Consider the following 12,787-nt stretch of genomic DNA (forward strand, 5'->3'; position numbering starts at 1 on the left):
AAGCACGAGGAGTACTGTCACCCCCCCAGTTAAACAAAATGCAAATGCAGCAGTGAATTAAGCCGAATGATGTTAATCCACTGTTACAAGTCACTTGTTGACGGGATTTGACCTTTTTCTTTTCCCCCCACCCCAGGCCAATCTGGCACAGCTACTTGGTGATGCTCGGGATCGAAATAAGCGTCTGGGAGAAGAAATCAAAGAACTTCAGCAGAGGCTGGGAGAAGTACAAGGAGACAATAAGGTATTGTACTAATTATCTCCAAAAGAAACCCAGTACTCCCTTTTGAATAGGCCGGTCTTCTGTTCGGTTTGCCAAATGGTAACAAAGGAAAGATTTTGCCCTCCGTTTTCCAGATTGCCTTCTTTATTTAGACGAGAGATGGCTGAAAAAAACCAATAATATGAATTTCATCTGTGTATTTCTTGTTCCTTGCTTTTCAATGCGGTTATGGTTGTCTTTATTCTGGGATTTGATTTATGAGGTTTGAAAAAGCTGTAATAAAGATAGTGCTGCCTGTACAATAATAATAATAATAGTTTTGCATTTATGTTCTTGGGTTTTAAACTTTTAAGGTAGACTGGGCTTCTTGTTGAAGCGGCGTGTTTATAGTAAGGAAATCTGAATGCTTCCAGAAAATTGATTTCTAGAGGTTTATTCGTGACCCCATTAAGAACCAATATTCATTGATGCAGCTTGTGATATTTTGGTCTCTCTTAAAACCGTGTAAAATTCTCACCTCAGAGTTCAGATCTCACCTGTTTTGGATTGTGTTGTAACTAGAGAACTCAAACATACCTTTCTTTAAAAAAAAAAAACTAATACGGTTTAAAGGATTATAGAGGAAAAACAATATAATTTACTTCAAGTGCCACAGAAATTTCTGGTGGATTCCCCTTTCATTTCATATATTTCTTTAACATATACAGAAGCAATATGAAGTCTTGCTTTAATGTCAATCCTAAAAATAATTCTAAGGAGGGTGACGGTCAGGAAAAGCAAATTGTGGCCTCTCTGTTGCAATATGTTGTTAGGGGAATTGGAGACAGGGAAGAAATCTCTCCTTGGTTCAGGAAATGGACGGGCTGAGGACTAGTAATTGGTTTTATATTAAATATATATCATTTTCCACTAACAATTGTCTCCTTGGATTTTGTAACTACCGTGATGCCCCTTACGATTGTACAATGTATTTCAGTGCCTGACTTCTGCATGTAATTGAGCCTTTGTCACTGGTAGACCTTTTGGCCCATTTGAGAGCTGGCATCACATAACAGCTATGAGTCTTCAGCAGTCTGGAAGACCCTCATCCTACAGCAGGGGTAGTCAACCTGTGGTCCTCCAGATGTTCATGGACTACAATCCCCATGAGCCCCTGCCAGCAAATGCTGGCAGGGGCTCATGGGATTTGCAGTTCATGAACATCTAGAGGACCACAGGTTGACTACCCCTGGCCTACAGGACCATCTCTCACATTACAACCCTCCTCTCCCCCTTCAGGCATTGTCTAGGAGCCTCTGGCAGGTGTCTGGCTCCAGGATGTCTTGGATAGCTGTCAACAAGGGAAGGGCATTTTCAGTTGTGGCCCCTACACTGTGGAATGCACTCTCATATAACCACCATGTCCTGCCAGACTTGTTTAGTTTCTGCAGGGCATGCAAAGCTGAAATGCACTTCTGATGCACTTTTAGTTCTTGTCGTTGTTGTCAGGTGCGAAGTCGTGTCCGACCCATCGCGACCCCATGGACAATGATCCTCCAGGCCTTCCTGTCCTCTACCATTCCCCGGAGTCCATTTAAGTTTGCACCGACTGCTTCAGTGACTCCATCCAGCCACCTCATTCTCTGTTGTCCCCTTCTTCTTTTGCCCTCGATCGCTCCCAGCATTAGGCTCTTCTCCAAGGAGTCCTTCCTTCTCATGAGGTGGCCAAAATATTTGAGTTTCATCTTCAGGATCTGGCCTTCTAAGGAGCAGTCAGGGCTGATCTCCTCTAGGACTGACCGGTTTGTTCGCCTTGCAGTCCAAGGGAATCGCAAGAGTCTTCTCCAGCACCAGAGTTCAAAAGCCTCAATTCTTTGACGCTCGACCTTCCTTATGGTCCAACTTTCGCAGCCATACATTGCAACTGGGAAGACCATAGTCTTGACTAAACGCACTTTTGTTGACAGGGTGATGTCCCCATCTGCAGTGATCTTGGAGCCCAGGAAAATAAAACCTGTCACTATCTCCATTTCTTCCCCATCTATTTGGCAGGAATTGAGAGGCCCGGATGCCATGATCTTCGTTTTCTTGATGTTGAGTTTCAAGGCAACTTTTGCACTCTCCTCCTTCACCCGCATCAACAGGCTCTTTAGTTCCTCTTCACTTTCTGCCATTAGAGTGGTATCATCTGCATATCTGAGGTTGTTGATATTTCTCTCTGCAATCTTGATCCCAATTTGTGACTCATCTAACCCTGCTTTTTCCTTGATGTGCTTCACATACAAGTTAAATATGCAAGGCGACAGTATACAGCCTTGTCAAACTCCTTTCTCAATTTTGAACCAATCAGTGATTCCATGCTCAGTTCTCACTGTTGCTTCTTGACCTGCATATAAGTTTCTCAAATAAGATGCTCTGGTATTCCCATCACTTTAAGAACTTGCCACAATTTGTTGTGCCCCACACAATCAAAGGCTTTAGCATAGTCAATGATGCAGAAGTAGACGTTCTTCTGGTACTCCCTAGCTTTCTCCATGATCCAGCTTATGTTGGCAATTTGATCTCTAGTTCCTCTGCCTCCTCGAAATCGAAAATTTCATTCTTGGGTAAGGTGCCCATCTTTCCCACTTCTGGTGGTACTGCCCTGCCTCCAGGCCAATTGCCCCGCATCACGCCCCGTTCCTTAAATGTCCCGCGACGGCGCCCAGGCCATTGCGAGGCGAGGCAGCGCGGGGCCTTTTCCCCCCAAAAAAGCCGCCAGCCCTAGGGAGCCGGAGGCAGAGGCAGCCACGCAGCGGGCCAGCCCGGATGGTAAGCAAGCTTGGAGTGGAGGGAGGGGACAGGCGGAGAGCACCCTCGCTGCCACTGCCGCCCGCCCCCCTGACCCCAGTGTCCCACCTTAGATCCCTCACAATCTGGTCACCTTATTCTTGGGTGTTTTCAATAGGGAGGGGAGTATTTTAAAAGAAGAAGGTCAGCATTGCTGGCCCTTCCCCAATTCAGAATATGGAATGGGTCCAACCACCTTTTCCACCACTAAAAAAGTGCGGAGGGCACCCTTTTGACCATTTAAAAAGATGACGCAGGGGATCATGGGAACTGCATCAGCATTGGTCTTGTGGCATGGGGATTGTGGTAAATGCGTTGTGATAAAACGTATGTGATGTTGTGGTTTAGAGCAGTGGTCCCCAACCTTTATTAGGCTGGGGACTGGCAGGGCATTGAGTCGCGCCCGCAGGGACCGCGCCCGCGCGGGCCACGCCCATGCTTCGGGCCGCGCCCGCGAGCCGCACCCGGCCGCGCCCGCGGGCCGCACCCGCGGATCGGGCCGAGCGGGCGCGGCCTGCACGGGCGCGGCCCGGCCCTGATTCCTTCTCCCCGCCCTCCCGCAGTAAGTAGCTTCCCGGGCCGCAAGCTTGCGGCCGGGGAAGTTTTTTACTGCGGGGGGGGCGGGGAGAGGGAGCCGCGGCCCGGCGCCATGGCCTTTGCGGCCCGGCGCCGGACCGCGGCCCGCAGGTTGGGGACCACTGGTTTAGAGTAGTGAATTGGTGCCTGGGTTTGGATCCCTACTCATGCTTTGGTAGCTTGCTGGATGACTTAGGGCCAGTTACACTTTCTCGGTCTATCCTACTTCACAGGTTTGTTGTGAGGGTAATAGGGAGGAGAGGAGAACGAGATAAGCCAGTTTGGGTCTCCATTGTAGAAAAATAAATAAACCGACTCAGTTGGGCTCCATGGAGTGAAAGAAAGCTGGCTGGAGCCAATCTGGCCTCTCCAGTTCAATCAGTTAACGATAACTGGTTACAAATCAAATAGTATCTGGGAGCCTTGGAGCCAGTGGTTTAGGGCAGGGGTAGTCAACCTGTGGTCCTCCATATGTCCATGGACTACAAATGCTGGCAGGGGCTCATGGGAATTGTAGTCCATGGACATATGGAGGACCACAGGTTGACTACCCCTGGTTTAGGGTCTCCATCGTTGGAACTGATTTGCAGGTCCGTTTTGCAGCACTTCGGTAACATAAAAATAAGTGTGTGATATTCAGCAATAAGTTTCGCTTAATGAGAGAAGTGTATATCTGTGAGATGAGCAAGATCCATGGTAGATTTGTGGCTTTATTTGGAATTGCTTCCCATAGCAGCTCCCGGCATGAACTAAACACCTGCTTCCCATTGGTGGAATCTAGCGATTTAATTCTTGACTTGAAACGTGGTGGGGCCCCTGTGAGCAGTGGCCGATCCAGTCCTTGGCATCGTAGCAGGGACCTCGCCCCAATTCTGTGGGGGTCTCTGGACCACCGTGTTTTAGAGAAGAAAGTCATCAGCTCCTGCAGGGAGTAGAAATCTGTGTATTTCCCTGACTCTGAATGGGAAGAAAGACAAATGAAGCACGGGCAAGCGGTAGCCCAAGGGCAAATCCAGGACACCCTTAAAATCCAGCAGCCGCTAAGCCGGCTTGCGTTCAGCTCTGTGCTTTGATTGATTGGCGTTTGTATTCTCTTCTGCTTTAATCCATTGTTCTGCAGCCTTTGCAGAATAAATCTCATTTTTAGTGCCGTGATCTGGTATCAGCAGAGAGAAATCCTAGCAGGAGGCCGATTTGGATGTCGCAGTGGTCCTGGAGGAAGCCCAGCCAAGTGGTCTCTGTCAGCATACCAGAACCCTTAGATCTTCCGGGAAGTTAAACCGTTGGTCTGCCCCTTGAGCCCCGGAAAGGACAGGGCTGCCAGCTTCTAGGTGGGGGCGGGAGACAATAGAGATCAGTTCTCCTGAGAGCCAGCATGGTGTAGTGGTTAAGAGCGGCAGCCTCTAATCTGGGTGACCTTGAGCTAGTCACAGTCCTGATAGTACTGTTCTCACAGAGCAGTCCTGTCAGAGCTTCCTCCGCCCAACCTACCTCACAGGGTGTCTGTTGTGGGGAGAGGAAGGGAAGGCGATTGTAAGCTGCTTTGAGACTCCTTTGGGTAGAGAAAAGTGGGGGATAAAAACCAACTCTTCTCCTAGAGAAAATAGCTGTTTGGAGGTTGGTGTCCATGGCATTAGAAGCTGCTGAGGCATGTCCTCCTATCCAAACTCCTCCATCTGCAGGCTCCACCCCCAAACTTACAGGCATCTCTTTTGGGGAGGCTAGTCAGGCCACCAAATTATCCAGATACCTCAGTTGCTAGCTTTTAATCCACTAGGAAAGAGGGAGAATCCATTTAATAGAAAGAAGCAGGGGGGGATGATAAAGCGGACTCCTTAACAGTCATTTCAGGCTCTTCCCTCCTGTCGATTCTGCCTGCTCTTTCATGCTAAAAGTTCAGGAAGGCTCTCCACAAAGCTTCACAGAAGAATGTGCTAGTATGTTGTGGCTGCATTCACCAATACTTTCAGCAGATATGATGAACACCTTCAGACCCGGACAGTGTGACCTCCCACTGCTTTGAACATTCATGATGTCCTGCTTTGGTCTCTGAGAACTTAAAAGGTTTCCATCGAACATGATCAGAATTTTGAAAACACACACAGTGTGTTCCTGTTGCTTCAGGGATTTTTTTCAGTTCTGCAAGAGTTTCGCTACCCCTAGTGGTCGACTCGATATTGCACTAGTATACGTCTGACATCAAAAACCTGTAGAGAGAGATGCCGGGCATAAATAGATGTAATATTGAGTCAACCCCTTAGAGCAGGGGTAGTCAAACTGCGACCCTCCAGATGTCCATGGACTACAATTCCCAGGAGCCCCCTGCCAGCGAATGCTGGTAGGGGGCTCCTGGGAATTGTAGTCCATGGACATCTGGAGGGCCGCAGTTTGACTACCCCTGCCTTAGAGGGAGCAGGGAGGGAAAAAACAAATCCAAACTATAGGAATACACAAGCAAGGCAAATAAGGATGTGAAAAAAACTTGGGTTTTCTCAGCAAGCATTCTAGAATTTGCTCCTTGCACCATGGGAGTTAAGTGAGTCAAGCTCTGCAGATGGTGGCCTGTTAATTTTGTTGCTGTTGAATCCTTGTAATACTTGCTTTAAAAAAAAAAACCCGACATACACACAAAATAACTTCCCTGTCCTTCAACAGGGTAGAATGTCCAGATGGTCTCTGCCAGTGTCACCTCTGGCAATAGATGAACAAGCAGCTGCTTTTTTTGCTGCCCAAGAAGACGGTTTGTGGATGAACTCTGTCTGGATGCGTGCGATTCATACAGTGGTTTCCCCCTCAGCAAACAGGAGCTGGAGGGGGACAGATGGAGGACTGCAGTGTGTGCTCTCAAATCTAAGACACTTCAAGCAATAAGAATGGAAGCGTTGGTTTTTAGAGGCTTTATAAAAAGAAAAGGGACCTTACTGACTTGTTCATGCTGATAACTGTCACGCAGTTGTGTCACTGAGCCTTGTGGCCATTGCTTTTTTTAAAAGTTAGTTCAAGAGGCTGTGCATAAAACAAAACTTGATTATATAATACTCTCTTATGAAAAAGATTTTAAGTAGGTTTCCCCCCCTCCAATTTATTCAGATGCTTCTCTAAATTTACAAAAGAAAGAAAACATTTCCTGATGGTCTGTTTAGAATACTTTGTGGCTGCTGTTAAGAGTCCTGGTGACGGATCCGTTGCCTCTTGCAGGCAGGGAGAGATCTGAGGCTGTTTATTCTTAGGGCAGATCACAGCCGCTTATGGTATCTGACACATGCCCCTGGGGGGGTTTCCAAATTGCTTTTTTTGCTTTTAAAGTTTGGAAGCGTTTTTGTTGATTTCTTTTGAACTGCCGTGGCGGGGAAGTGCTTCCTGGGCAATAAAACGGGAAAGAAACCGAGTGGTTGCAGTCTTAGCTTAAGAAGAAAGAATGTGAAATCCTCGAGAAGAACTTCGGGATAACTCTGAGTCACCAGTAGAAAAGTGTCTCTGGGGGTGGACTCGGTACGTTAGTTTAGCCGGAAGAGATGAGCATCAAGAAATGAAGTGACTCTCACTCAATGGTTAACGCTGTCCAGGGCGTTCCTATTTAAAGATTGGAAAGCATGTTTTCATGTTGCCCAAGAAACAGGAGCCCAATTTAGTCCTTCCTGCCTATGGTTAATGTCACACTTTGGTCCCCTTTATTGGTCTCTTTAACCCACTTTGACTTCCGAAGGCCAACTTCTTTCTGTGGCAAGCTTTCTCAAATTTACAGACCTTTTGGACCTGCTGTCTCGGGGTGGTTTACTGTATTTAATAATACAATAAGAATTAAAATAATTTAAACGGTTAGAAAAATCAGCCAAACCACTGGCGACCTCTCCCTTTGCTGTTCTTCTCATTAGGAAGCCGAAGGGAAGAGCTATCAGGATTGCAGCAGGCTCTTTCTATCTTTCCTGGACCTATCCTCTGGCATATGCCTGTGCAGAAGGGAGTTTAGCCGTAAAGGAAAAGAGGGTATCTTGGCTGAGGATTTTCTGGGCAGCCACACAAAGAAACACCTGGTTGGCCGCTGCAGAAAATGGAATGCTGGATAGTTGATCACCAAGAGCGCCTAGATGGGTCACCAAAACAAATACATTTGGACTTATGAGTCACCACTCCAAAAAGATTGGAATCCCTGTTCTAAACCGTTGAGGGGAGACATGATAGAAGCTTACAAAATCATGCATGGGACAGAGGTCGAAAAAGAAGTCCTTGTCTCCCTTTCTCACAATACGAAGACTTAATGAAATTAATGAGCAGTTGGGTTAGAACAGATAATAGGAAGTACTTCTTCACCCCAAGAACACATGGGTTACACTGCCCCAGTGAATGGTGACAGCTGCAAGCATAGAGCAGCGTTCCCCAACCCTCGGTCTGGGGACCAGTACCGGTCCGTAGATCAGTTGGTACAGGGCCACAGCTCCTCCTTGTCATCCTCCCTGGCTGCTGCCTCGGGGGCTGCCCTGCCACTCTGCCGTCGGCTCACCTTTGGTGCACTCCAGCAGCCACCATGGCTGGAACTCCCCCTCGGCATGGCACTATGCGGCTGCTGCTGGCAGTGCCCTCCAGCGGGCGGCAGGAAGTCAGGGACATGGGCAGGAAAGCAAGTGGAGCAGGGGCTCAGGCGGCAGCGACATCCCTCGGCAAAAGACTATCCCCCCCCCCCCGGGCCTCAGTAAAATTGTCAAGCGTTGACCGGTCCCCGGTGATAAAAAGTTTGGGGACCACTGGCATAGAGATCTTCAAGAGGGCAGTGGATAAACATATAGAGCAGAGGTCCATTGGTGATATTAACCATAATGTATAAAGGGGACATTGTGTCTGGGGCATTGATGCTGTGTATTTTGGGGTGCTTGGGGGCAACAGTGGAGGCTTCTGGAATTCGGGTCCCACTCGTGGACCTCCTCATGGCCCCTGGGTGACACAGTGTTGGACTGGGGTGATCCTACATGGCTTCTCTTATGTTCTTAAATGATGATGATGATGATGATGTTATCCGTTCAGTCGTGTCCGACCCTCGGCAGTTCTATAGGAAAGTGTCCGGGCGGGGATTACAGGGCCACGGGGGATACTTACCTGGAAGCGGAGACTGGTGAAGATCAGGACTCTGGAAGGGGTCGTCAGTTATCAGCGCCGATAGAAGCCCTCATAGAAAGACGACCCTGGGAAAAGGAGCAACAAAGACCTAAGGAATGGAGCAGGGAGAGTCAGCGACAGACGAAAACAGTCGAAAGGGGAAACAATCGGGAGCGTATTCCAAGACCCGCCCGGACTTCAAACAAACAGGGAAAAAGAGACAACGGAGAGGCTTGGCCGTGGCTGCGAGCCGGAGGCTTGCCTAAGAGACAGAGGGGGGTCGAGAGACAGCGTTACCTCCTCGAGGCAGGGCCAGACCTCAGGTGCGCCAGCTGTGGATTAGCTACACGGGGATGAAGTCAGGGAATGCGCTAGTTTGGGAAGGGAAAAAGGAAACGCCCCAAACAGGAAATGTGGAGTGGGGCGGGGTTTTTTTGAAAGGTTGGAAGGGCAGAGCATAAGGGGATATAAGGACAGTTCACAAGGGTAGAAGGGTGGAGAGATTTGGAGAGGCTTAGACACGGAATAGAGACGGAATTGAAGAGTGTGACGCGGTGAATAAAGCAAACTTACCTGAACAGATAAGTTCCTGAGTGGTATTGTTGGTGGGCGTTTCCAGCAGAGCACCTGAAAAAGAGGTAAAGAAGAAGGGTCACCTATCGAGGAAGACAGGGGGCGCTTCACAGAAAGTCTCCGCCATGTGCCCCTGTCTCTGACTGCTTCTTTTAGTTGGTTCATGGTCATCCCTGTATCAGCTTTGATCGTGTCGAGCCAGCGGATCCTTAGGTGACCACGTTTCTGTTTGCCGCTGACCATGTGAACATTAATGATTTTTCTAGCGAGTTTGATCTCATCATGTGCCTAAAGTAAATGAGCTTTAGCCGTAATATCTTGCCTTCTAATGACATAGTTGGTTTGCTCCTATAAATGAATACATTACAGACAATTATGTTGGAGGCTAAGGACCAAGCCAGTTGCATTCAGGAATACAATGGGTGTTAGATTGTGTGTGTGAGTGTGGAAGAACTCTGTGGATGGCCTGCCCCTTCCCCCCCCCCCCCGGGACGTGGAAAGGCTGGAGGCCTCCAGGCAGGGAACTCATCAGCAGGGACAGCTCTTACACAGCAGGGATCTACAGTCTCTGAGCCCTGGAGAGAAGTGGAAGGAGGAGAGGGTGGTCAGGGGTGGGGGATGGAAGGCGATTGACTGGCTACTAGACAAGCCGGTTGGAGGGGGAGGCACTCAGGGGTGGGACAGCTGCCCTGAGTGGCACTTAAGCCATGAGATCAGCTCCTCCCGCAAGGCCTTACCAGAAATATATTATGTGGAACAGATAACTGCCTCAATTCAGCAAGGAGATTCATATAATTTATAATAATCTTTTCTCTGTATGGCTGCATATCTGAGGTTGTTGATATTTCTCCCTGCAATCTTGATGTCACATGTAAAACCTAGTTGTCCACAAGTACGCTTGGAACAGGTTAGCAGCTTCTTAAGCATTACATTGATTTGCAATTATTTCTGTACAGCCAGCACGGTGGGCAGTGCTCTGGATTCCTTGGGCAACATCGACATATTATTATTTTAAAATTAAATTTGAAAGCTGCTCCCCCCCCCCTCCGCCGAAGAGCCAAGGTGACTTGTGGGCATCACGCAAAAGCAACGTGAAACATAATTCAAGCCCCGAAGGTCCTATTAAAATATCCCACTTCCTTTAAAGTAGAAATTAAGCAGCTGTTCCATTACTAGAATGACTGCCTAGCAGTTCTTTGTAGTACCTACCGTCGAGTAAGTGGGATATTTAAATACCCTAATTCAAAATTATTTTTATCTGTCTGCAGATTACGTTGTAGTTCAGCTAATCCCTGACTTCTAATCAACCCATTAAATATGCTTACATTTAAATATATTTATGTATTGACAAGACTTCAGTTATAACTGGGTTTGAAATCTGCCAGATTTCCCTCATGGTCTCCAGAATTTCACAATGTGAAGGAGATGCAGAGCTTTGAGTCCATGTTGGAGGAGATTATGCAGGGGAGAATTGACTGTGGGGAGAAGATGTTTGACGCTTTCTCCTCCCTGCCTCCCCCCCGAATCCGCACAACAAGCTCTTTCGTCAGCAGAAAACAGTTGAAAAAACTTCTATGTTCTTCATAGTTTGCTGTTCTCACTGGGACTCAAGGCAAATTACACAGTTTGAGTCAACGCAATCGACAACATGGGACAGTCAATAAACGGTAAAATGGGATTTGGGTTGTAGAAAGCTTTAAAACAAGAACCCAGAACTGAAGCAAAGCATAGACTTGACATTTTAAGTGATGCAGGATTACACAGTGGGATCCAATTTACAGGTAACTATGCACAGACGTATAGGCCACAGCCCCTAATAGTTTGTCCTAGTAATTTATGAATCATTCTGTACAGGGTTAACCTGTTGCCTGAAGAAAGGCCCTCTTGGATAATTCAGCTCTGCATCAGTTTGGATTGGTTGCTGTTTCTGGTGTGAAGTAGCAGAACCACGTTGGAGTCCAGGGGTGTTTGAAGACCAGCAAGGTTTCATTCGAGACATAAGCTTTGGTGTGCATGCATGCTTCCTCAGATGCAGTGGAATAGGAATGACCAGGGCTGAATCTGCACAGAGCTTTTATTCCAATCTGGAGTGATCTACCTTTTCTCCGCAATATCCTGGAGTTGATATAACCCTCAATATTTGAAAAGTCAGCATGAGAAAGCATGCAGATCTCTGCTTTTCCCCAAACTAACTTGCTGCTGAGCAAGTAGAAAAGCCCTGATTGACTAATGCTTCAGTTCAAAGGCTTCCTCATTCCCAGGTTGCAAGCTTGCCTTAAAGGGGAAACCCTAACTTCTCTCAGTAGAGATTTGCCTCTTGTCTTTTTTCATCCTCTGCTATCCCCAATCCTCCCCCCCCCCATTCAAGAAAAGAAAGAGACTCCTGCTCTGCTTGGCTCCACCCCCCCAGAGCTTCCCTAATCATGTGCAGAACACATTTCAGGGGGGAGGGGGGAGGAAGACTCGAGTTCAAATCGATCTGAAGTCAGCAGGATCCACAACGGACTAAACAAAGTAAGTGCAGACTCTGTCCAGGTCAGATATAGAGAGGGTGAGCAGTCATAATGTTGATGTTTAGCTGATTCAAGACCCATTCAGGAATAAGAAGCTAAGTTTATAAGGTTATCATTTGTTTGGGTTTAAGCCTTGGGAGGGAAACATAGTGAAGGAAGGAAATAAATATGTCAGAAATGGCAGCTGCTTCTTTGAAGTGGGGCAGTTGGCTAAGGACAGTCATCTCCGCTGCCCCCAGACCAGAGAAATACCTTGCATGGTACAATGAAATAAGTTAGTTTACAGTATACTATCCAGTTCCATTATTCCAAATAAGAAATGAAATAATAGCCAGGAGACTTTAAACATTTAAAAGTAATACATAAAGATCCTTCCCCGAACCATTTCACCCCCTAGTGAGTCTTTGATTAGCAAAGCAAAGAGAAAGGGCCTGGAGGGGCGGGGGGGGGGAGTAATAATAATTAAAAATACATTTTAACGTGTCCTTCCCTGAAGGCTCATGGTGGGTCACAACATCTATACGAACAATGAATAACAATATATTCAGGTGGTTTGCCATGTTGGTCTGAAGTAGCAGAACCAAATGTGAGCCCCAAAGCACCTTTAAGGCCAACCAAGTTTTATTTGAGCTTTCGTGTGCATGTGCACTTTCTCAGACAAAAAATAACAGTCATATTAAAACATCCATTAAAAAATTGCAAAATCAGCTTAATTTAAAGCCACCTTTAATTTCCCAGTAGGGCGGTGCAGATGTCCAGTATGGTGAAAGACTGGCTGATGTTTTGGGCAGGGAGGCCAGAATGTCATTGTTATTTCTGCCTTTGACCATAGGCCTGGTGGAACAACTCTGTTTTACAGGCCCTGCAAAACTGTCCCAAGTCCCGTGGGGCTATGATCTCTCCACGAGATCATAGCCCCACGGGCCAGGGTCAAAATGTGTCTTCTCCTTCTCCTGCGTTAACATAAAAATCTGACTCTGCAGAAAGGAGAGTCAGTCTCATG

General features: G+C 47.3%; 1 protein-coding gene across 2 annotated transcripts in view; it reads left to right on the forward strand.

The window, feature by feature from the left end:
- Nucleotides 1-12,787, forward strand: part of CCDC149 (coiled-coil domain containing 149) — an 81,455-nt gene that overhangs the window by 25,976 nt on the left and 42,692 nt on the right. For both annotated transcript variants that reach the window (XM_077301507.1, XM_077301509.1), the window contains exon 4: nt 137-244. In XM_077301507.1, coding sequence (XP_077157622.1) covers nt 137-244 — 108 coding nt within the window. The remainder of the gene's footprint in view (nt 1-136; nt 245-12,787) is intronic.

This window comes from Paroedura picta, chromosome 10 (genome assembly GCF_049243985.1).
Source record: "Paroedura picta isolate Pp20150507F chromosome 10, Ppicta_v3.0, whole genome shotgun sequence".
Lineage (NCBI taxonomy): Eukaryota > Metazoa > Chordata > Lepidosauria > Squamata > Gekkonidae > Paroedura > Paroedura picta.